Source organism: Stegostoma tigrinum, chromosome 11 (assembly GCF_030684315.1).
Source record: "Stegostoma tigrinum isolate sSteTig4 chromosome 11, sSteTig4.hap1, whole genome shotgun sequence".
Classification (NCBI taxonomy): domain Eukaryota; kingdom Metazoa; phylum Chordata; class Chondrichthyes; order Orectolobiformes; family Stegostomatidae; genus Stegostoma; species Stegostoma tigrinum.
In genome coordinates, this window is record NC_081364.1 from 51,258,261 (window position 1) to 51,283,872 (window position 25,612).

Sequence of the window (25,612 nt, forward strand, 5' to 3'; positions counted from 1 at the left end):
GCTCATAGAAATAATTTTAGCTGGAAGCTTTACTAAACTCACCCTATCACCGAATTTCAGAGATGACATTACAGATAATGTGGTTCAGAGCTCTGTAGGAATAAATAATTCAGTTCAAAAAGATATTCAAAAGTGTGAAAGTTATAGTTCTTGCTTGATCAGTTGTAAGTTTTTTTTAAGGCAAATAGTGTAGCTACGCAAAAAAAGGATAATTCAGCACAAATTATGGATTAGGCCATTTGAGTGTTCCCTGTGTGCAATTAGTTTTACCTTTTCTGCCCCTAGTCTGGCAGTCCCACAGTAATTAAGGATGGCTGACACAGAAACTATTATCCATATAACATGAGATCCTGTCAATCAAAAAGAGAGGCCAATTTATGTTGAAAGCTGAAATGGAAGGGGTCATTCAGTAAAACCTCATCTTTTTGGTCAGTGCACCTCTGGAAATTTCAATTGTACACACTTTTTTGATCCATTAAAATGAATGACAGAAAATCTGTCAGTGAATTCCCAAGATGTATGTACTCTTTCACTGTGGTTCGATGACCTGTTTTGAGTTTGAATTCAAGCCACTGGTTGGGGAGAAGGCAAAGTCAAGAAGTGTCTTCAGGGCTAGACTTTAAAATAATGCTATTAATTATACATTATTAATAAATACTGTGAGATATGATAATATTTAAACCAGGCTCCAACCTGACAGTACATTAGGTAAGGACACATTCTCTCAAGGCTTTCTAAAGTTCTAGTTTAGTATAGGATCTATTGTAATTCAACTCTGTTCTTCCAGAGAGTTCTAATTCTACCCACACTGTGCTATTTATGCTCAGTGATATGCAGCTTCATGATATCATTGCCAGGTTACTCCAGGGTCTGGAGGCCTGGCTCAGCAAGTACAGATTCAGTTATTAGCATTAGAGCACAGATGTATCTTCAACCCAACTATGCTCAACTATGCTCTTTCTGTGTGAAGAGTGGTACATGCACGGGGATCAACAAAACAAGATGAGAAGTAAAACATTGGGCTGAATCTTTTTTTTCCACAAAGGCCATGTTGCATGGAGTTGTTTGGAGGGCTCCTCGCCCCGAAGCCTTCCAGGTTTGATTATCCAATTGTACCACTTTGCTTCACTTGTTGCCTACCATGCTCCTGTGGCATCCTTCATGCCCAGTTTCTACGGCCTCTTACCAGATACTGTTCTTAAAGAACTTGCTCAGCAGCGGATATCTGCAGAAATACTTGTATCCCTTTGCCTAATCCATTTTTGACAAATACAGTCAGTCTAGAGACACCCTGTATTTAGACAAGGCAAGTGAAATCATTGCCTGCTAAAGAATCAGACCAGATTTAAAATGTTAACTCTCTTTCTCTCTCTACAGACTTGCTCAATTTTTCCAGTATTCTCTGTGTTTGTTTCAGATTTGTGCCATCTGCAGTATTTTGCTTTCCCTATAAAAATGTGGAAGTCTAGCTAAATCTATACACGGCACTAGTTAGACCACACTAGGAGTAGAGCATAGAACAGTATAGCACAGTACAGGCCCTTCGGCCCACCAAATTGTGCCGAACTTTTACCCTAATCCTAAAGTCTATCTAACCTCCAACCCCACCTTATACTATCATCCATATGCCTCTCTTGTAGCTGCTTAAATGCCCCTAATAAGGCCGACTCAACTACTCTCTCCGGCAATGCATTCCACGCCTCGACCACTCTGAGTAAAGAACCTACCTCTGACAACTCCACTATATCTACTTCCACTCACTTTAAAACTATGCCCCCTTGTAATAGCTACCTCCACCCTCGGAAAAAGTCTATGGCTGTCCACTCTATCTATACCTCTGATCATTTTGTACACCTCCATCAAGCCATCTCTCATCCTTCGTCGTTCTAAAGAGAAAATCCCTAGCTCTGTCAATCTTTCCTCGTAAGAACTTCCCTCCAATCTAGGCAACATCCTGGTAAATCTCCTCAGCACCTGAATAATATGAACAGTTTTGGTTCCTTTATCCGAAGAGAGATTCACAGGCATTGGAGGCAGCCGTGCAGGTTCACTAGATTTTTTTCCAGGTTTGTGGGGATTGCCTGAAGGTTGAGTAGGTTGGGCCTGTGCTAATTGGACTTGAGAAAAATGAAAGGTGGTCTTTCTGAAAATTCAGGATTCTCAGCAGGCTTGATGACGCAAATGCGGAGCGGGTTTTTCCTCTTTGTGGGAAAGTCTAGGACCAGAGGGTATAATCTGATTATAGGAATCACCCAGTTAGGAGAGAGATGAGGAGGAGAAACAGTGTTGAATCTGTGGAATTCATTACCAGAGAAGGTCGTGGAGCCCAGGTTATTAAATATTTTTAAGGCTTAGATAGACAGATTTCTAATATGTAAAAGAGAGTTGTGGAAAAGGCAGGAATTATTAGACCACCCTTGATCTAACTGAATTGCAGAACAGATGCAAAAGGCCGAGTGTTCTACCACTGCTCCTACATCTGATGGTTTTGTGGTCTTTGGGACCATGGGTTCAAAAGACATCATGACGGTTGGTAGAATTTAATTTCAGTTGATTTAAATAAAAAGGAACTGGAATCTAGTCTCACCAATGGTGGCATGAAACCATGATTAATTCTATTAAAAATTCATCTGGTTCACTGAGGTCCTTCAGGGAAGGATGTCTGACACTCTTATCTGATCTGGCCTACAAATGGCTGTAGATCCACAGCAATACCGTTTTTACTTAACAATCCTCTGAAATGGTCCAGCAAGTCAAGAGCACTTCTTTCAAAAATGTGCTCATAGTGTGTGAGTCTTGCTGGCTAGGCCACTATTTATTGCCCCATACCTAATTGCCCAAAGTGCAGTTAAATGTCAACAACTGCTGACAGCGGTTATGAGGTCACTATTAAAAAGGGCAATTAGGAATGGGCAACAAATGTTGGTCTTGCTAGTGACACCTTTACCCTATGAAAAGATAATGAAAAAAGTGCTTGACTGAGGGTACTTTTGTGTTATAGGCATATACCATTGTGGTCATTTGGAGTATTAGAGTAAATTAACCATTTAATCTCTATTTTCAAGTTCCAAATGATTCAAAGTAATACATTTTTTCGTGTAAATGCTTATACTATGTTTGGTGTAAGTAAGATTTGACAGATGCTGTAGAGTAGAATCACAGTACAATAGCATTGTCAGCACACCCTAACTGGAAACAATCTCAATATAATTCCTTGCTGGTTGGGCTTCCTTGTGGCAAGGGTATCATTGAATCTGTCAATGCAATACGTACTATCCCTCTGCCCTCAGGAAATCCTTTCTTATGCTTTTATTACGGCCCAAAACATGGAGAAACTACCCGACTACAAAAGATGTAATTTGCCGAACTTCCTAGCCCGAGCCAGTTCAGTCTTGAGATCTCTGGCCTCACAGAGTCAGACTCTTCTCAACTTGTAAATATTTTTATTCTGGCACCTTGCCATAGCAAGGAAAACAGGGTGGCCTTGGCACTCGGTTATTTTCTCAGTTCTACCTACATTTGGACTCATGACTTCTGGTACGGTGTTTATCTTTTCATTCACTGAAGCAGGTCGCCATGTTTGCACAATTTATTTAATTTCTGCCAAGTTTACTTCATAATTTGGTTCCTTTCAAACCCATTCAATGTTTAAAATTTTTGGTCAGTGAAGATCCAAACCACAATTCTCAGTTATTTTTACTCAGAGTGTATGACAAGCATGGAGTAGTATGCCATCATGAGATTCAACTCAGTTAAAAGAGAGATTAAAGATGGGGACAGCAAGTATTTAAGGTAGTTTACAGTAATTAGCAAAGAAACCCAATGTACGGATTTGCCAGCTCTCTTGAACCATTCTCAGCTGGATTGTTTGTGCAAATGCATTGGCATTATGTTGTCCCAAACAGCAGCAGAGTTGCGCTATCTTGAGCAGTTCTCGAACCTGGGAGGCCAATCTCTAACACAATACATCATTCAACTTCCATTTTTCTTGAGATTTTGTCTCTTACTTTGATGTTTGCCATGCTACCCTACATCAAAAATATATCAGAAATGATTGCCAGACTCCTCAGACCACAAAAGATCATGATTGCACACAAACCTACAGCAACACTGCACCAAGAGTTATCAAAGACTAAAGTCCGACAGTAAAAAAGACCAACATGAAATACAGAATACCATGCAGCAAGTGTAATTAACGATACTTTGCACAAACAGGCAGAAAACTGATGACCAGGATGCACAAACACCAGCTGGCAGTAAAAAGACAAGACCAATATTCACTTGTCTCAATACACACAAACAGTGAGGGCCATCAGTTCGACTGGGACAACGTGACCATACTGGGACAAGTGAACACCAGACATGCAAGGGAGTATCATTAATGTAGAATGTAATTAATGTTTGGTATCTAAACCTAAATACATTTATTTAACTTCCTCTTGTTTCTCTATGTTCCTTTAATTCATCTTTCTTTCCATATCTTTATCTTGTTTTCTGTTTTAACAAAGGGTTAAATATACTAAGCGATAATAGGAACTCCCGATGCTGGGGAATCTGAGATAACACTGTGTGGAACTGGATGAACACAGCAGGCCAATCAGCATCAAAGGAACACACTAAAATACTGCTTGGCTTGCTGTGTTCATCCAACTCCACACTTTGTTTTCTGGTTAAATATACAAACTTCATTTTTTCTAATTCAGTTTCTCAGATTTATTAATAAAGTCATAGAGCATAAGACCAAGGAAATGATGTTGAACTTGTGCAAGATACTAGGTAGAACTCAGCTGGTGTAATGTATTCAATAGCGGGTGCCACATTATAGGAAAGATGCAAAAACATGAAAGAAAGTACAGAAGCAATTTATGAGAATGATTCCAGGAATGAGAAAACTGCTGTTAAGATGATAGATTGAAGGTGGATCTGTACACCTTGAAGAAAAAAGATTGAGAAGAGATTTGATAGTTTTCAAAATCATCAGTGGGCTGGAGAGAACACATAGAAACTGTTGCTGTTCAGAAAACAAAAGCAAAGGAGAGGGCATAGACTTAAAGCGATGCTCAAAAATAGCAAGGATGTGTGAGAAAAAAAATCACGCAGCAAGTAGTTAGGGCATGGAGTTTACTGCTTGGAAATGTGGAGGCATGTTCAATTGAGGCATTCAAGAGAGCATTGAATGATTATTTGGATAGAAATAGTGTGCAGTGCTGTGGGAAAAGGCATGAGATTGAGATGAGGTAACAGAACAAATGCCCCAACAAATAACCAAATGGAACAAAATGCATAAAGTTGGTAGAAAAGCTCAGCAGGTCTGGTAGCATCTGTGATGGAAAAAACAGAATTAACGTTTCGGGTCCAGTGACCCTTCCTCTGAACTGGACCCGAAACGTTAACTCTTTTTTTCTCCACAGATGCTGCCAGACCTGCTGAGCTTTTCCAGTAAATTTTTTTGTTTCTGATTCGTGGCATATGCAGTTCTTTCAGTGTTAAACTAACCAAATGGCCTCCTTTTGCATTGTAACAATTCTGTGATTACACAGTCATACAGAATGGAGACAAATCCTTTGATCCAACTTATCCATGCCAACCAAGGTACAGTTAGAACATTTAAAACAGATTTGGACAGGTGAATGAACGGGAAAGGTTTAGAGGAATATGGGCCAAATGCAGACAAATGGGACTAGCTTGTTTTGGAAAACTTGGTCGGCATGGAGAAGTTAAACTGAAGGGACTGTTTCCATTTAGTTAAATGCTTAAAAGATATTTAGATACGTATATGAATAAGAAATGTTTGGAGGGATTTGGGCCAAGCACAGACAGATGAGACTAGTTTTGTTTTGGATTATGGTCAGCATGGACTGGTTGGATCGAAGGGTCCGTTTCCATGCTGTATGATTCGATAAAGTCACCCTCAACCTCCTACGCTCCGGTGGGAAAATTCCCATACTCTTGTTTTGGAATGTGAGTGGCCTTAAATTTAATTCTATGTGCATGGATGAATTAAAACTCATTTAAAACAATTCAAATCAGGATTGTTCAATCTGATTGTTTGAAGAGTATGCTGCTGCTTCCCTTGCTCTCTCACCCTTCAAATCTGGAAAAGAAGACCGGAAGAGTTTAATGATGATCATGAATCCATTTCTTAATTGGCAGGAAACCCATCTAATTCACAAATGTCCTTGAGGGAAGGAAGCTACTGCCCTTACCTGGTCTGGCCGACATGTGACTCAAGCCCACAGCGATGTGGTTGACTCTTAATTGCCTTCTGAACAACTAGGGGTGGACAGTAAATGCTGATTTAACCAGCAACGCCCCGAACCTGCGAATGAACAAAACACAAATCCCCTGCAGACGATGCTGCATTGGATCTGACATGGGGTTACAGGAAGTTACCATTGAAAAATCTGTGAAAAGTCTGTGGGCGGCTGTAAATAAAATTAATGGTAAATACCATTCCTTTATATTCGCTGAAAATTCAAGTCCACTCTTTGAGAGTTCAATTCAATGACATGTAAAAATTCTCAAATGAGATACGGGCTGTCTACCTTGGTCAGATGAAGTGGTGGAGGTGACCAATGTGTTTTATAGTTCATCCTGCCAATACCTGCCACAGACCCATTGCAGCAACTGTGGACATCTGTCAACAATATTCAGAATCGTTTTGTCGGTCGCTTTACAAGGTTGTGACCTGAAGCTGTGGGTCATGACTGAATGGCCCCCAAAGCTGACAATTAGAGGGATAGCCGTTGAAGACATACATAGAATTTTAACAATACTTTTAGAAGATTAAATTTTTTTTAGGAACAATCATTTAGCAGCAGAGGGAGGTCTACAGATAGTTTGTTCTCTGCTATATCTTCTAAAACATGATAACATTTTGTGGTATTACTATTGGCTTGCCAGAGGCCAATGACAGTGTGGTTGTAATACCAGGTGGCCAAGACAATATTCCAGAACAAGATTGTGCTCTGTTTTGTGATACTGGCATCAGCTAAAGGCATTTTTCTATTTGTGATTGTCCCTCTCTGGCCAGATAGTGAGCCTGATAGACTTGCCAGATGTGAAGGCAGTGGGAGTAGTCCCTCTACTCCCTGAATAGTGGTATCCTACTCTCTAAGACTCTGACTGAGGAGTCCTCTTCACTCACATCTAAAGCCATTATCTCAAAGACCGTGGGCCACCATTCAGAAAATCAGCTCATGAGATTGTTTGGAGTGGGATTCATCTGATAACCCTCTTAGTGAGCTACAGAAATGCAATCACTGAGACAAGGCCCAATCCACTGCATTCAGTACATAAAGGAAGCCAGGACCTCAAATGGGTATCGGAACATTTAAGGATGTGTTGGTGTATAAATTTGAGCTTTGTGTGATATATGCACTGGTGGTGCAAATATAAATGGAATCTAAACAGGTAATTACAAAATAACAGTATTGTGTAATTTATAGCAGAGTACTAAGAGAGAATTGCTTTGCAGCTTTGATGTAATACGACAAGGAATGTAATTACATTTTTAGAAAAAAATATTTAGTCTGTCATGACTGCTAGCTGCATTGTGGTCTGAATGTCTGTAAACCAATTTTTTTCCTTCTCTATTTTTAACTCTTTTGAGTGCTGCTGGCATTGTGGCCCTGTTCCTGATTTCAATGACCAGAGCTTGAATTAATGATCTACAGTGATGAGTTCAAAAGTTACCATAGAAACTTGGGGATTTAACATCCATGATTGAGTCATGGAGCTGTACAGACCTTTCAGTCCAGCTCAGCCACGTCAACTGCATAGCCTAAATCAATCTAGTCCCATTTTCTAGCATTTGGCCTATATCCATATAAACTCTTCCTTTTCATGTAGCCATCCAAGACGCCTTTTAAATGTTGTAATTGTACCAGCCTCCACCGCTTCTTGTGGCAGCTCATTCCATACATTCACCAACCTCTGTGTGGAAAAAGTTGCCCTTTAGGTCCCTTTTAACTCTTGTCCCTCTCAACTTAAACCTACGCCCTCTAGTTTTGGGCTCCCCTACCCTGGGGAAGAAACATTGGGTATTCACCTTATCCAAGTCTGTCATGATTTTATACATTTCTATAAGGTCACCCCTCAGCCTCTGATGTTCCAGGGAAGATAGCCCCAGCCCATTTTGCCTCTCCCTATAGCTCAAACCTTCAAAACTGGTAACATCGTTGTAAATAATTTCTGAATCCTTTCAAATTTTACAACATGCTGGAAACTAGAGTTGAATGCAGTATTCCAAAAGTGACCTCACCAATGTCCTGTACAGCCACAACAGTGACCTCCCAACTCCTGTACCTGTGCATACTAAGCATACCAAATGCTTTCTTCACTATCCTGTCTACTTTCAAGAAACTATGAACCTGCACTCGAAGGTCCCTTTGTTCAATAACACTCCCCAGGACCTTACCATCAAGTTTATGTTGGCTTATAAAAAAATCTAGGATAACAAGCCAGCATCAGTAAAGATAATTTGTAAGCCACTGTGCTGTCATAAATACCCACCTGATTCACTATCATTCTACAGTGAAGAAAATCTGGCCCATGTGTGAATTCAGGCCCACACAAATGAGGCTGATGTTTAATTGCGCTTTGTCCCGCAGATCACTCAGCTATATCATACAGCTTCAAAGAACAATAATAAAACTGACAAATCAGCAAAGTATTGGCCTCGCCACTGGATATTACCGAGGAACAAACGGCCCAGATAATCCAAAAAAGTCATCTTCGTGAATGTCAGGAGACTTGTGCCAAGATTGGGAGAGCTGCCCTCAGACTGGGCAGGCAACAACCTGAAGGTGTCATATGCACTGGATCACACTTGACAGCGAATGTCCAAGATTCTTCCACCTCCCACAATATGTCTTGGCCGACCATAAGAGCAAATCCAATACAGATGAGGCATAAAAGCATTATCATATGAAATGGCCCTTCTGCCCTGTGTTCACTTTGGATTCAATGAAATATTATGGCATCTGGTTGAATATTGGCAAAGAAATTTCCTGCTGTCCATCATCTATCATCTTCCATCAGTTGGTGGATCAACTCTTCCTCATTGAATACTCCTTGGAGGGAGCACTGAGGACTACAAAACAAAGAGTATGCTCTAGATGGGAACTTTATCTCTGTCCTTCCTTTTCTTTCTCTTCTTCCCCTTACTTTTCTCATTCTCTTTCTTTTGCCTTCTCATTCTCACTTTGATCTTTGTTTCTGAACTGTTGCTTCTCTCCTGTACCTGTATGATAGTCTAGGAAGAGACCATTCATTTATTCCTAATTGATTAGGTTTGTTAAACAGTTTTGTTTCCTGAAATTGGTTCTCTCCTATCAGGCCTGATTGTTGTAGGTGGTTGTCAATGTCACCCTGAACTATGTTTCCAGTAGCTTTTCCACAATGGTGGGGTCTCTCTTTGGTCCCTGATTTCTCAGTGTGACCTTCATCTCATTTCAAAAAATGTTCTCCAATGATTGGACCTTCCCCTGTGCTCATTAAGCAATGCTCGTGACTGCTGTTGTTTCCTTCATTGCTGAGAAATAATGTTTTTCTATCTTGTAACATTTAATTCAGTCTACACCACTTCCATTCAGACATGCAAGTCAGACCAAACTCTTTTGCAATCTAAACAAATAAACTAGTTTAATTCTAAACTTGCAGTTGTGTGGACAAGAGTTTAGGATGCCCAAAACTATCTGACCTTTTATTCTTGTTCCTCCTAGAACACAAAGTATCAGCAATTTATTTTAAATGACTTGATTTTCTAAGTCTTGGCTGGCTCCAGGCCTGATCGTTGGTACATGCTATGGAGAATCTGGCAAGATTGCACTTTCTGAACTAGCATCGCTCCCACTCTTTCCCCAAACACCCCTCCTCCACTCCTTTCTGACCTCAGCCTTGTTTGTCTCGGCTTCGTGTGCATACGGCTTGAAAGATACTAACAGCTCCTTTTGCATTGCATGTTACTTTTGCTTGATTCAAGGAAGATCGTGTTAGAAAGGCGGGGTGGGTGGTGGTTGGAATTGGAATGGAAAATGTTTCTCTTCTTGCACACTTGTAAACAACTTGGACCACCCGTATAGCCTGGAAAATGTGTTTCTCTGAGATGATAGTGGAATAACGTTTCTGGGTTATACTGATTGCTAAAAATAGATATAAGGCAGTGCCACATCCCACTCTTGGCTTCACAGCTAACGCCTCCTTCACTGAACCAGTCCAAAGAAGTTTATTACACAACAACAGTAGGAGATGACTTTTCATATCTAGCAAGACTTCACTTTAAAATGAAATCTGAAAATATTGGAAATACGTAGCTGATCTGGCATCATCTGTGGATAGAGGAATAATGAGTGTAATTTGGCAAAGGGGACAGGTGCCTTGACCACTGGCTGGAGACCCAGCAACAACCTGGACTGCCTCTTATTAAGAAGCATGGCCTCATCTTGTGCTGCACAGACACTTGGCAGTCCTGCAGCGGGCATTCCCCAGTGTGCAAGGTCCTTGCCCCTGAAAATCGGCAGTCAATCAGAACCCAGCAGCCCTTAAGGTACTCAACAATATCCCGGTGGTTTCTGCCTGTGCTACAGCCACCTGAGAGGCCTCAAATCAAGGACGGACCCAGTCATAGGTGACTGAAGGAGGTAGCGAGGGAAGGGAAGCAGCCGGATGGGTGTGGGTGGAAAGGTAGTCGAGGGGGAGGGTAGCTTGCAGCATGCCTACCCTTCACTTCCCAAGCCTATGCCACGTTAAATGAGGGACTTCCTCCTCACTGAGCTATCCCCCAAACCCGGGCACCTCTGCTACGCTCTGAACCCCCTCACAAAGCAGCCGGCCATAGTTTACACTCTGAACCCCTCATGGCAAGTCACCTACCCTCTCTGTATTAATAGCAGTGAGAGTCGGCGGAGGAGGATGGGAATTGATTCTTGGCAGGTAGGCTGCTATGGACCTTCCCTCTAAGGACTGAGGTGCAGGCAGGAAGGCAGCAAGGTTTTCACCTGCTACTCTACATTTCAGTTACAATACTCCTGTGGCCAAGGGTGCATGACCGTACACATCGTTCCATTTCTGGCCTGTGACCTTTCATCAGAACTGAGATAAGTTAGAAATGTCACCAAACGTAACGGATGTGGTCAGAATGAAGAACAGAAAGTAAAGTCTGTGACAGAATGAAGGCAGGGGAGATTAAGCTACAAAGGTTATAATGCAAAACAAAGCACAAACTAATGAGATAAGAAAAAACAAAATCTATTACATTCCTAACTTATTTCGGTTCTGATAACAGATCACAGACGTGGAATATTGTCTGTTTTCCTCTCTCATACAAAAATAGAAATTGAAAATAGGAGCAGGAGCTGTTCCTTTGGCACTTTGACCCTGCAACACCATATCCTTCGATCACTTTCACCCAAGTGCTATAAAAAACTCCTTCCTGAAATCATACAATGTTTCAGTTCTGAGGGAGGGTCACTGGACCTGAAATGTTAACTCTGATTTTTCTGCACAGATATTGCCAGACCTGCTGAGCTTTACCAGCAAGTTCTGTTTTTGTACATATTGTTTTGGCCTCAACTGCTTTCTGTGGTAGTGAATTCCACAACATTGACACTTTCTGGGTGAAGAAATTTCTCTTCATTTCAGTTCTAAATGAGTTACCTGTAACAGACTGTGACCCCTGGTTCTGGCCTCCCCCATCATTGGGGCCATCTTCCTGCATGTACCCTCTTTAGTCCTGTTAAAATTCTGTAAATTCCTGTGTGATTCCCCACATTCTTCTGAACTCCAGCAAGAATAATTCTAACTGATTCAGCCTCTCCTCAAATATTAATCCTGCCATCCCAGGAATCTGCCCTGTAAACTTTGCTACACTCCCTCGAAACTAAGAACATGCCACCTCAAATAAGCAGACCAACATTTGCACACAATAATCCAGATTTGGTCTGACCCAATACAATTGCAGCAAGACATCTCTTCTTCTTACTCAAATCCTCTTGTTATGATGGCCAACATACCATTTCTCTTCTTCACCACCTGCTGCATCTACATAACTCCCTATAGTGACTGGTGTAATGAGGACACCTAGATCTCGCTGCACAGTTCCATTCTCTCTATTTATAGCCATTCTGATAATATTCCACCTTCCTGTTTTTGTTACCAAAATGGATAAACGTACATTTATACACATCATTTTGCATCTGCCATGCATTTGTCTACTCACACAGTCTCTCTAAATCATACTGAAGCACACCTGCATCTTCCTCACAATTCAGCCTTCCATCCAGCTTTGTATCATTTGCAAATCTGGTGTTATTACATTGAGTTCCCTCACCTAAGTGATTAAAAATGTTGTGAATAGCTGGGGCCCTAGCACCGATCCCCTATATTCCATTCATCACTGCCTACCATTTGGAAAAAGATCTGTTTATTTCCTAGATAAAAAGGTGTAGAGGGGCCTAGACCCCCAAAATGTCAGCTTTCTTGCTCCTATGATGCTGTTTGGCCTGCTATGTTCATCCAACTCGACACCTTTTTATCTCAGATTCTCTGCAGTTCCTACTATCTCTGTTTATTTCCTACTCTGTTTCCTGACTGCCAATCAGTTTTATGTATTTTTCAATACACTACCCCTAAACCTATGTACTTCAGCTTTATCCTGAAATCCCTTATGTGGTACTTTGTCCAAAGTCTTTTCAATGTCCAGATAAATGACTTGCACTGACTCCCTCTCATCAACTCCAAGAGTTGTATCTTTGAAAAATTCCAGTGAATTTATAAAGCATTATTTCCCTTTTATATACCTATGGTGACTCTGTCCAATCCTGCAACTGTTTTCCAATTGTTCATCTATTAATCTTTTACAATATGCTGCAGCATTTTCCCCATTACCGATATCAAGCTGTCGGTCAAAAATTCACAATGTTGTCTCTGCCTCCCTTTTTAAATAAAGGGGTTACATTAACTACCCTCCAGTCTGTAGGAAATGCTCGAGAGACGACAGAATCTTGGAAGATGACCACCAATACATCCATGATTTTGAGGGCCACTTTTCCACCAATGATGCCCAACCCAGAGTGTTTCCAGCATTTCCTATTTTTATTTTAGATTTCCAGCATCTACAGAAGTTTGCTTTGATATATGCGTGTTTCAACAGCCAGAGGGTGTCTCTGCCGCAATCTTTGTGAGAGGTAAAGGAGAATAAATAACAAAAGATAGAAAAGCTTATAGGAGACAAAGAGAGAGAAATTGTGTAGTGGAAAGAATGGATATTCAAAAGAAAGAAAGCAAGGTGAGTCTGAGGGGATAATGAGGGAAAGTATGAAAGAGTAATAAAGGTGGGAACCCGAGTGAAAGGCACAATCACAGGACGAGGGAGTCTGTGAGTAACTACCCATCAGGCGAGCCATTTGTGAAGAATGATGTGAACAGGAGTGTTTCTTTGTTGAACAATTGTGTTGTAAACAAGGCTGATAGTGTTGAATAAAAATAGCAAGAAGTGAAAACGAGAAGAATAAGCAAAGGCAGATTGTAAATTTATAACGTAAGATTATGCCAGGTTTTACTTCATGATAGAGCATATGGGAAATTGAGCAGGATGTGAAATATATGTGGTTAGTGATGCTATGTTTACGCTGCAGAACTGCATTAGGAAGTGGTTTTGCAATATAAACACATTACCGCTGCAGGCTGTCTCTACTGCAGAAATCATTTTGTTAATTTTGTGAGCTGAGTCCACAACAGCCAAAAATAATGTCAAAACAACTGAGTATGAGCACTTGATTTTAAATTTGATTTGTGACTGGCTACTGTGGCTTTCCGGTTAGATTTGCAGAGGTCAAGAAGCACATATCTCCCCTTTTTCCTGACCTGTATCGACATTAAGCCAGCTGCCAGAAACCAACAACCTCAGGCCTTGATGTCAAATCTGATTCGGTTTACTGGACCGTTTACTGAATAGTCTCCAGCTCTGGTAATGAGTACAAAGTCTCAAGGCAACAACAGCACCTTGTTTTAGTTTACAACTCTGTAGGCAGCAGTCCTGACTTGGTAGCTTTGGCACTCAACTCCATTTAACACTTGTACAGTCTCAGTTTAATCGTTTGTAGGATTGCATCTAATGTTAAGCTAATACTGACTGGAGCTACTTTGGGTGTAGCGGTGGTTGAATTTTTTAGGTCTATAATCTAAAGGTGAAAACAAGCTGGGAAAAAATTACATGGGGAGAAGAAAATGACTATATACGCTAGAAAAGAAAGTGAGTAATCTGTAATGTGATTGGGTGGAAAACTGGAGATGATTAAATTTCAGGAATGGTTATGATACCAGAGAAAAGTATTGTGGTATGTCTCAGAGTCACTACGCTTTTAAGAGACATGTTGATAATATCACTATTGCATCATTGCAGGGAACCTGAGGGTATAAAGATCACTCAATACATCTTACCTTGGATCACCTGAAGCATGATGTGCAAATGGACGGGTACTGCTCAGTTATAAGACAGTAACTGCATCTTAGGAGACACTTGTGTCTGAGGAATGTGATGTTTGAGCATTGTAGCTAATTGAAATAAATATCTATTGGCTATTTCAATACAATGATTTTCACAATCAACTTCTTGTGTTATGAGTGATAACAGAAGCATGGCTGCATAAAATGTGAGGTTATCCATCTTGAACAAAGAAAGGATAGATCAGAGTATTTTTAGATGGTATGAAGTTAAATACAGCAGATACCCAAAGAAACTTGTTGGGGGTGGGAGGGTGGAGTTAGATTCATAAATATTTTAAATGTCAAAAACAGGTGCAGAAGATAATCAGGAAAGCTAATGGTTTGCTGACCTTTATATCTTGAATATTGGAGTACAAGGATTGTAGGAGTTGTGTTGCAGTTATACAAAGCCCTGGTTAGCCTCCAGCTGGCGTACTGTGAGCAGATCTGGGCACCACACCTGACGAAGGATATATTGGCCTTGGAGGCATCCAACATAGGCTTACAAGCACAGTACCACTGACTTCAGGGGTTAAGTTATGAGGAGAGATTATACAGACTCAGGCTGTTTCCTCTAGAATTTAGGAAGTTATGGGGTGATCTGATTCAAGGCTTCAAGATAACGGTAGCTAAAGACAAACTGCTTCTAACAGTTGGCAATTTTAGAACAATAATGCGTAGTCTGAGAATTTGAGCCAGATCACTCAGGAAAGATGTTAGAAAGTACTTCTGTGCACAAAGAGTGGCAGATATCTCATCCACAAGTGGCAGTGGATGCTAGATCGGTTGTTAATTTTACGCCTGAGAGATTTTTTTTTGTTAAGCAAAGGAATTAAGGGATATTGGGCAAAGACAGGTGAATGGTGTTAGGTCACGGATTGGCCATGATCTCATTGAATGGTAGAACAGACTAGAGGGGCTGAATGACCTACTCCTGTCACTATCTGGTAAAAACACCCTGCTTGGAGGCAAACTCACACCATGAAGGTGGCTTCTGATCTTGCCTGTCCTTTATGCAATCAGCTGTGGCCTTGTGCTACAAGTCCAGCAGCTGCTAGCCTCTCACTGTGTCTGCCTGTGATTGGGAAATAGATTCTGAAAATAATAATCAGATCCGGATAAAATTCTGCAGCATTTAAGGGAAACCCTTACAGCAACCACTCTCCCAAACCCTCAAGCTCCCCTTCTCCTGAAGTTTAAGGATTAATGTCCTCTGGTACCACTCACTGCTACATAACAAATTCACTGTGAGCAGAGGGCATGCAGTGTGTCATGATTTAGATTTGTTGTTATGTCACACTGTGCTTTAATTCGTGATATTTTACAACATTACAACCTACTTGTTCAATAATGGGTCTGATATCAGTCTATGTTGTGCCCAGAAACTGGTGTACAGACCATGTAACAAAGTAGAACGACAAATGAAATTCAGAGCCATCAGATCGACATCGTTTTCATGTCTCATAAAGGCAACACATTTCATTAGTTTTCAGAAGCCTCATTAAACATAGAACAGACTTCATAGTTGTGTTACAACGTGGTTGTAATACCAACATTTAGATATCTATATATCATCTCAGAGACCTTAGGCCAGAAATACAATTTATACTTTTATTCCAAAGTCAGTGTGGTCCTCCAAATCAAAGAATAGTTGTAAAGTGGGGAGGGGGCAAGATTTGGGAGCAAAGCTGAGTATATTTGCTGAAAATGTAGCTTGAAATGGGCTTCTTTAATTATGTTTCAGTGCAATTGAGGATAAAAATTAGTTCAAATAACACAATTAGTATCCCAGCTTTAGTTGATGCAGTTGTTGCACAATTAATTTGTTTGTCTGAAACAAATTTCCATGGGAGGAAGCATGCCATTATTGTATCACAGCGACATATTTAATATTTACTCAAATGCATGTGTGTTTGATTGTAGTAGATTAAAACTTGCACCATTTGGTGAGAAACAGGCAACAGCAGATTTTTGTATTTTGAAGGTAATCAATCAAAACATCCAGGAATGGATAGCAATCTCAGTGATTGGATAATGCGCTTCTTTAGGATGCTGCTAATCCACGCTGATGCCTACCTCTTGTCACCCTGCGGGTTAACAGGCTGCTGCTAGTGAGGCACAATTCCAAAATGGAGCACAGCAAATCAGCAATTTCAAAGCCCCTGCCCACTCCCTCACCTACTGCTAGTTCACACACAAGACCAGCAATTTTATACATGAAAATCAAAAATAAGGAATGTCTGTCTCCATCCTGTACCAGAATGCTCTCTAATAATTCGCATCATGCAAGTACAAAAGCTGGAAAGACTTAGCAGCCAGAACAGCAGTTGATCACATGAGAAAAGTTGGTATCACTGAGAAAGCAATTCGGAGGGACACAACAATTAGAGGTCCCACCGAGATTTGAACTTGGATCGCTGGATACAAAACCCAGAGTGCTAACCGTTACACCATGGAACCGACAGCAAAAGATAGCTGCTGTAATGTGTATCATGGTGAATAACAGACCATTCTTCTAACAACTTGATAACAGCTCCTTGGCAGTGCACTCCTAGTTCAATGAACGTTACTGGGAAATTTTTCAACTAGTTGAAGGCTGTGTGGGTGGGGGAACAGTAGCATTGCCATGGGGGTTCTTCCATCTTGACCCGCCTGATGAGGTTGAAAAAATTAGAACAACTTTTCATTCAAGATTACTGCACACTGCTGCTTGTATCAATAAGCCCTGCTGCTCGCTTCTAGGCACTGTGACCCATTTGGTCGGAACTCAATAACTATTTCAAGGAAATGGCAGTTCTTTGCTCTGACACACATGATCCAATTAAATTTCTAAGGTCTAATCTGAAAAAGGGAGGCACTTTGCTGCTCCTATGACCAAAGTTCAGCCATGTCAATCTGTGACAAGCACATTTATTTTGTCATTTGGCCATTTGAGCAGCAGTTCCTCTTTAAGTGGCTACATGCCTTGAATTATAATCAGGTGCAGTCTACTTGATGCCTATCCAAAATCTTATTGGATTCATTGCCACTACTTTCATGAGTGCACTGGCAGACTGCTGACCAGTATGAAAATCAGCCTCCAAATGCCTGAAAATCTGTATCAGAATTAATTTATGTGCACAGTTTCTAGAGAAAAGGTTCTTACTGAAAGAAATAAGAAATGACTTGATGATTTATTGCAACATTCAGAAGAGGGTTGAGAAGAATGTTTGCAAAGGTATCTGATGGTTATGAGTTTGATACTAAGTTGGATGTTCAGATCAATTTCACACCACATCTGCTCACAGATTCATACAACCCACAGCTTTGACTGGAGCATACCAAACTCTCTCATCTGCATGTCTTATGTTCCTGGAACTAAAATATATGCTCTTGAAGCAGCCTGTTGTTTATATCAAAGCACAACAGAGCCCCAGAGCCACTGCTTCCTTTTAAAAGCAGAATATCTGAATATATTACTCAATAGAAAGATGGTGATTTTGCAAATAGAGAAGAAATATGATGCAGAGTTTGCCATTTCTGTGTGAATGCTGTAAGTTGAAATTTGTACATGATGCCAGAAGGTGTAAATTCTCAGCCATTGTAACCTCACATGACAGTACATGTCTTATAATATTGAGATCTACTTAAAATACCAGATAAATCAATAAATTAACAAATTAGTTTAAGGGAGGCACTTGGATATGTGTAGCCATGGCAAGGCTGGTGAGGCAGCCAATATTTTTTCTGTGATTCACCCACTAAATTTATTTCTACAGTAAACATAAACGGTGCCCAGTACTGACCACTTTTATAATTACATAGTGCCCAAAATCAGTGCTGTAATAATCTCTTCATCTTCTGGTCTGAATTAGATGTTGGGCTGAACTTAATGTTTTTTTGGCTTAAGTGCGAGTTGATTCAATTTTTTTTGGACGGATTTTCATGCCTGCCCTGGCAAGTTTTCTCGCTACATCTTACCAAATTCACTTCATTAATTACCTGTCCTGACTGTCACATTCAGATTCTAGCCCTAAACTACCATTCACTGCTCTCAGAGCAACTCACCACTATCAGGATATCCTGATGAACCAGTTTCCCTGTCATTGGCAATTGCAAGGACTAAATTAGCTTGAAGTCAGAGTCAATAAAATGTGGAGCTGGAGGAGCAGAGCAGGTCAGACAGCATCAGAGGAAGGGGACTGTCCTGTTGTAGGGCCCTGACCCAAAGCATCGACTTTCCTGCTCCTCTGACCCTGTCTGACCTGCTGTCCTCCTCCCTGGTGTTGGCTCCAGTTTTGTAAAAGCCCTTGTGCATTCAGTTAAGCAATTTCAGCCCAGAGCTCCCTGCACAGTTCCTGACATTTTCCCCAAACCAGGGAAAATTGGCTCACTGTTTTGTGGGAAGAGACCTGGAGGTCCTGTGAACTGGAGTGGTGAGAGGCGAGATATCCTCTTTCCCCAGGCCTGGCAGAGGAGACTCTGTCAATGTGGTCCAAGGTTGTCACCTGGACCAGTGCAGTCTCAATCATCTAGAGGAATACACAGCAATGTAGGAAGAACCACTCCAGCAGCATCTTCTTCTCTCTGATACCGTACACTCATTCTACTTCTGTTTCTGTGAATCTACCTCCCAGCAAGGCTCTGCTTCTATTAGTCTCTCTGTGGCTGCAAGATCTTTTGGCACTTGGTGTTACCCACCTCCAAACCTGGCGCCTTAACCCTCCATACGCTGGGCTTGTCTGATTCTGTCACATTTCTAACTGTAGCCCATGTTGGTCGGGCTCCAAAAGATTCTGCCCATTGTTCTTTTTGAACATACTTTAATTTTCCAAAGCTGGATGAAAGCACCCAGTGAGTCAAATAAACCTACAATTTTTAACAGATACAACTAATCTCACCTTGCTTCAGCAAAATATGCAACTCCTGTCAAAAAAAATTAATCTACCTTACTGCTTGTATTATCGCAGACTTGCTTGACTTTCATGGTGAGCTTTTTAATCAATGATTTAGGATAAATTTTTTTTCTTTCATTACATACTGCCTTTTTGGTGGTCTAGCTGCATAACTGCCTCCTATCATGTTCAGTGTTCTTTTCTCTCCATGATCTCAGCATTTGAAGGGCTGTCTCCTGACTGTTTCTTTGTTCAGTAATTTACTCATTAGCCCATAAACGAATCATATTGTTTCTCCTACTGTGCTGTTTTAAAGAATATACCTCTTGTATTTCTTATGACATGAACATTTCTTTAATGAGCCTGGGATGAGGACCTTAATCCTTAGTGAATAGCTTTTGAAATAGACATAAGTTTCCCATAAACTGGTTTGCCCAGCTTTAGTGCATGCCTTCAGTGCCTAGTCAATCAATAAGTACATGTTTCAAGTAAGTGCCTTCAGCCTGTAATTGTTTTGCAAAATTGATTGGTTTAAATTTAAAGCATAAGACAAAAAAAAAGGAAGAACTGTGGATGCTGGAAATCTGAAACAGAAATAGAAATTGCTAGGAAATTTCAGCAGGTTTGGCAGCATCTGTGGAGAGAAATCAGAGTTAATGTTTCACATCTGGTGACCTTTCCTCGGTGGTTCTGAAGAAGGTCACTGAACCTGAAGCGTCAACTCTGATTTTTCTCTACAGATACTGCCATACGTGCTGAGATTTCTCAGCAATTTCTGTTGTTACTTAAAAATAACTTCTTCCCAAATATCTTCTCCAAAGACGTTTTTTGACAATTCTGAAATAAGCAAATTCTTCTTATCTAGTTAAGAAAAAGCCTGAATTTTGACTGGTACATTAATTGAACAGGTGACCGAGCCATTGGTCATGAAGAATAATGGGCTTGCGATCTCTAGGTATCATGCTCGATATTTATCTGGTTGAGAACATGATTAAATTTGGTACAGATAAATGTCAACAAAACTGATGATCATATCTCTGGAACATGATGATTCCTTTGCTGCAGGGACGATAGAGACAGCATCAGTAAAGCAGAATGGGCCAGGGTTGAATATCATAAGCTGCAATGGCATAATTATGTTCTGGTGTTTTGCTAGTTTGCTTCAAAGGGCTCGGAAGAAATTTCTCAAACCTTCATTTTTGAAGTTTCAACTGTAATTAACTCTTTCAGGGATTTTACAAGTTTCACTTCATGAAAGGGAAAATGACATCGTTTGTGAAGAATAGTTTAACAGCATGAATCGCATATTTTGAACTTTTTGCACCTTTTACACTCATAGTATCCACAAAAGTTGCTATTTCCTGTTGTTATTAGTGCAAAGTACGGGCAAATAATTTCCAAGTTCTGTGCACAGGTCAGAAGAAAGTAATTTTTGGAAACTGCAGGATGATAGGGTTGTGTGCCTGCAGATCAGTGTTGTGACACACTGCTAGACCAGAAACGCATTACATAATATGATGATATGACCAGAAGCTTCAGAATGCTCTCTCAGCAATAATCCAATTGCTGCATTTACCTTAAGCAAATACAGCAACTTGTATGATAAATCTGTCTGATCATGGGATTATCTTAATACACAACAATATCTATTAAATGCCATTGTGCAAATTAAGTTCAATTTCTTCAGCAATCATGTATTTTGTGTTTTAGGTTCGATTGTAATTTGGAATTCATGGCCTAATTATGAGCATGAAAGCATTGTCAGTGGTTATAGAAACTCATCCGGCATTTGTTTCACAAATAGACTGAATTAAGAGAGCGTTTAACACGTTTGCCTTCATTGCTCATACCTTTGAGCATAGAGGTCAGTAAAGCATGTTGAGGTTGTAAAGGACATTGGTGAGGCCTCGGGGTAGATACAATGTAGAGCTGGAGGAACACAGCAGGTCAGGCAGCATCAGAGGAGCAGCAAAGTTGAAGTTTCAGGTCAGGACCTTCATCAGGACAGCTGCACACTGTATTGACTCTAACTCCCACATCTGCAGTTCTTGCTATCTCATTGCTGAGGCCTCTTCTGAAGCACTGTATGCTATTCTGGTCACCCTAACATAGGAAGGATATATTAAATTGGAGAGGGTTCAGAAAAGATTTTTCAAGATGTTGCGGGGAATGGAGGGTTTGAGTTATAAAAATAGGCGAGGACCTTTTTGTTATTGGAGCATAAGAGGTTGAGGGGTGACCTTATGGTTTTACAAACCTCTATAAGGGGCATAGACAAGGTGAAAAGCAAAGGTCTTTTCCCTAGGTTGGGGGAGTTCAGAACATAGGACATAGAACAATACAACGCAGAACAGGCCCTTCGGCCCTCGAGGTTGCGCTGACCTGTGAACTAATCTAAGCCCCTCCATCTACACTATCCCATCATTATCCATATGTGATGGGTAGTTTAAAAGTAGGGGGTATTTTTTAAGGTCAGAGGAGAAAGTTTTAGAAAGGGTATGAAGTTGCACAGGTTCATGTGTTGAATGAACTGCCAGTGAAAGTATTGGATGCAGGCACAGTTACAGAGACTAAAAATAATTTGGATAAGTTCAGGAGTAGGAGAGGTTTGAAGGGATATGAGCCAAATACAAGCAAATGAAGCTAGTTAAGTTTGGTGTGGGCTAGTTCGACCAAAAGATCTGATTCCATGCTGTATGCTTCTATGTCTCAACGGACTGCTGATCTTCTTGCTTTTGATGCTTTTCTATCTGACCCGACATTTCATATTTTGCATCATGGGCAAGGTCAGCATTTGTTGCTCAATCTCAATCAAGAGGGTGGTGGTAAGCCTTTCTCTTTACTTGAACTAGTTGACGTGGCCTAGGCACATCACTATGCTGTTAGAAAGGGAGTTCTAGCTTTTGAACAAGTAAATACTTCCCAACTTGTGCGGAGGGGAATTTGCAGGTAGAATGTTTTCCGTATGTTGGCTGCATTGTCTTTCGAGATGGTACAGGTTGTGGGTTTGGTAGGTACTGTCATTGATAAGTTGCTGTTGTGAAGTAGTACACTGTAGATGGCACATAGTGTTAACTGGTGTCGAAGGAAGAGAATGTTTAAAGTGGTGGATGGGATGTCAATCAGGCAGACTGCATTTGCCCTGCTTGTTGTCACGCTTCCAAATGTGTAACCTATTGTTGTAAGGAACTGAATTAATTCCCATGCAGTTTATACATTTCACTGGAGCTACGGGATGATCACAGCTTAAACTGGTCGGCACTTGTATGGTTTGGATCACTTGGAACTGGAAGCATTGAATTACCCCTGTTTGTCTTAGTTCCAACCTTAGTTTTCTGTGTGTTCTACCATTTTGCTTCTGTGTTAAGAGTGCTGATCTTAGCAATGCTAAAGAAGGGAACACAGAAAATAATCCTGATTTCACTGAGTTTCAATTGAGTAAGTTGCAATCAGAATGTATCTAAAGTAGTCTGATTAAGAATCTAAAATTAGTGAGGTTGATCTATGTGAAGTTCAAACCTTGCATACTTCAGCAGACCATCAATATGTAAACTTACAAATGTATGAACAAAGTACAAATAGAGAACTAAAGGACCCTGATTATAGCTTTCAAACCACTGAGACTGTTCAAGATGCCTCTCTCCAATGCACTTTTAAAATTCCTAATGTTCTCACAGACCATAAAATATTGCATGACTGATATATAACTTCATTATCTTAGTCAAGGTGTAGAGATTAATTCTTCCTTTCCTATATTTATCTTCCTTTCTACACTTGGAACCAATGAAGCTCCAGAAGCATGATCAAGAGACACTTGAAGAATCATCCCACTGGAGGACAGAGGAAGAGATGGCATCAGAGGCTGCTGACCTCAGAAAGTACTTCAACTAGTTAACAACAGCTACAGTATGTTTCTCTTTGTACATGTGCCGACATTTAAAGATTTATTGAACTCAGGTGTCGAGTAGTAATATATTTTACAGTAGTATTGGACAGTGTCCACTAATGTTTGCATAAATACATTCAAATGATTGGCTGGGTTAGCTGTGATATTCTCTCTCCTTGTCTCTTTTTTGCATGATTTTCAGCCAAGAATCAAACCAGGAAAATGGAGAATTTAGAAGGTTAAATCAATGCTTTTCCTGAATCGTGTGTGGACTCATCACAACTGCAATTGATCAAACACTACTCGAAAACCAGGTTTCTGGGGCATCAACAAATCATTTATCTAATCAACCTTAAAACCAGAGGCTCTTGCAAAGCTTCGACAATGTACCTTATTAAGTGTGACTCTTCTACATTGCACTGAAGTGCATAACCCAATTTCTTTATTAATTATGATTTAGTTATTTTGATTTGTGTGTAGATTTTCATTCAATGGAAACTGTTTCCTTCAATATTGAACAGCCTATGTTGATGTTCTTGAATGCTATTAAAGAATTCTCTAAACATATAACAATTGTCAAATGATTTTTGATTTATGTTTTGTAATTATGACATTGAGAAATGAGTGTTATGCAAAAAAAACTGCTATTCTAATTATATATTATTATAAATAAAATCCGAAGAAGGGTCCCGACCCGAAACATCAAGCTTTCCTGCTCCCCTGATGCTGCTTGGCCTGCTGTGTTCATCCAGCTTCGCACCATGTTATCTCAGATTCTCCAGCATCGGCAGTTCCTACTATCTCTGCTATTATAATGGCTATGTTTTCCACTTTTTACTCAAGACTGTGAAAATGTAAACACAAGTAAAAATTATGGAACATTTTATTTTCACAACTACTCATTTGATAAAAATATCTAAATGAAGAAGGCATCCAGTCAGCTGATTAAGTCATCAACCTCACTGTATACTTGGATATGAACAGAGTGAAATGTCACACAAGGCACTTTGGGAACATTTTATAACTTCCACTTAAAATTAGTTCTGTTTGATAAATGGCACAACTCTTAAGGCAGACCTTAAACTTTTCAAATCATCTGAAAGGAATGCTTTTGTTTCATTATTTTTCAGTAATTTTATCCATTGAAATTTAATTGCCCAATGACAGTTCATGTTTTCTTTTGATCTTTTCAACTTACATGGACTTTAAAGATTTCTTAAACTTACTGTCAAATGGTAATACATTTTAGTGTTTTAGAATGCTTTGGAAGATAAGAACATTGGACAACATCCTCTCCTTAGTTGGCCCCTCAGGCTCACAGATGACTTGCTTCCACTCTTATTTGATGGCTTCAGAGATGGCTTATAAGTCTAATGCGCAATCTGCTGAGGGACAGGAGTTGCTGGAAGACTTGGGTAGCTGGTTTGTTTGGTTTATGCACATCCTTAATCATCTTCACTTTACCCCTGCACATTCTCATTGAAGTCTATCAATGTGTTCGGTGTCTTTCTGAAGAAATTCTACATTGGTTACAAATTGGGATCTCTAATCTGTCCAATGTACGTTGACCTATTCACGGATGCTTTGAGGGCATTCCTAAAATGTTTCCGTTATCATCCTGAGAGTTTCCTACTGTGTGCAAGTGAACCGTTTGTTTCTGGAGGTTGGTGTGTCGCACACGAACAGCATGTCCATCAAGCAGAGCTGGCTTTTAAGTCGTTAGAACATTGTTGCTGAATGACTTTGCCTGGGAAAGGAAAATTTTGGACCACTTTACTTGCCACTAGATTTGGAGAATTCTTCTCCAGTGTTAAGGTGTCCACTGAAGGTTGGCCAAATATCCAAAGCGTAGAAGAGCATAGTAATCACGGCTGCCTGGAAAACTATGGCTTTTATGTGGATTTGAGATTCAGATCCTCAAAAACTTTTTTCCCCTCAGTTGGTTGAAAGCAGAGCTGACTGTTTGGAGAGGGTGATGGTTTCTTTGTCTCTGCCTGCCTTGAGAAGGCTCCTGGTGATGGAAAATTGGCCATTTCCCAGGATCTTGCCATTGAATTTAATCATTGCAATACTGCAACTCACCTCCAGCAAATTACCTGCAGGCGAGGTGAAAACCTGCAGAGCTGACAGGAAACTGTCCAATCAATGCCACCTTTATTCTAAAACCAAAACACCTCTAACATCAGTCACTCAGTGTCAGTTTGTAGCTGATGACTATGTGTGGGCTCAAACAGAAACTGAGCTCCAGGTCACGTTGACTCTTTCCAAACAAGATTGACACAGAAGGGATCTTTCACTAAACATTCATAAAACTAAGATCCTCTTCCATCCAGCTCCTGGAGCCAAACCACTGCTCTATCAATTA

The 25,612-nt window shown here is 40.4% G+C and overlaps 1 protein-coding gene across 8 annotated transcripts in view; it reads left to right on the forward strand.

Moving 5' to 3' along the window:
• fhit (fragile histidine triad diadenosine triphosphatase) overlaps positions 1 to 23,773 on the forward strand; it is a 985,246-nt gene extending 961,473 nt beyond the window's left edge. For all 8 annotated transcript variants that reach the window (XM_059649946.1, XM_048547336.2, XM_059649947.1 and 5 more), the window contains 2 exons: positions 23,151 to 23,267; positions 23,450 to 23,773. In XM_059649946.1, the coding sequence (XP_059505929.1) occupies positions 23,151 to 23,252 (102 nt within the window). In that variant the 3' untranslated portion in view covers positions 23,253 to 23,267; positions 23,450 to 23,773. The remainder of the gene's footprint in view (positions 1 to 23,150; positions 23,268 to 23,449) is intronic.
• The last annotated feature ends 1,839 nt before the right edge of the window (positions 23,774 to 25,612 follow it).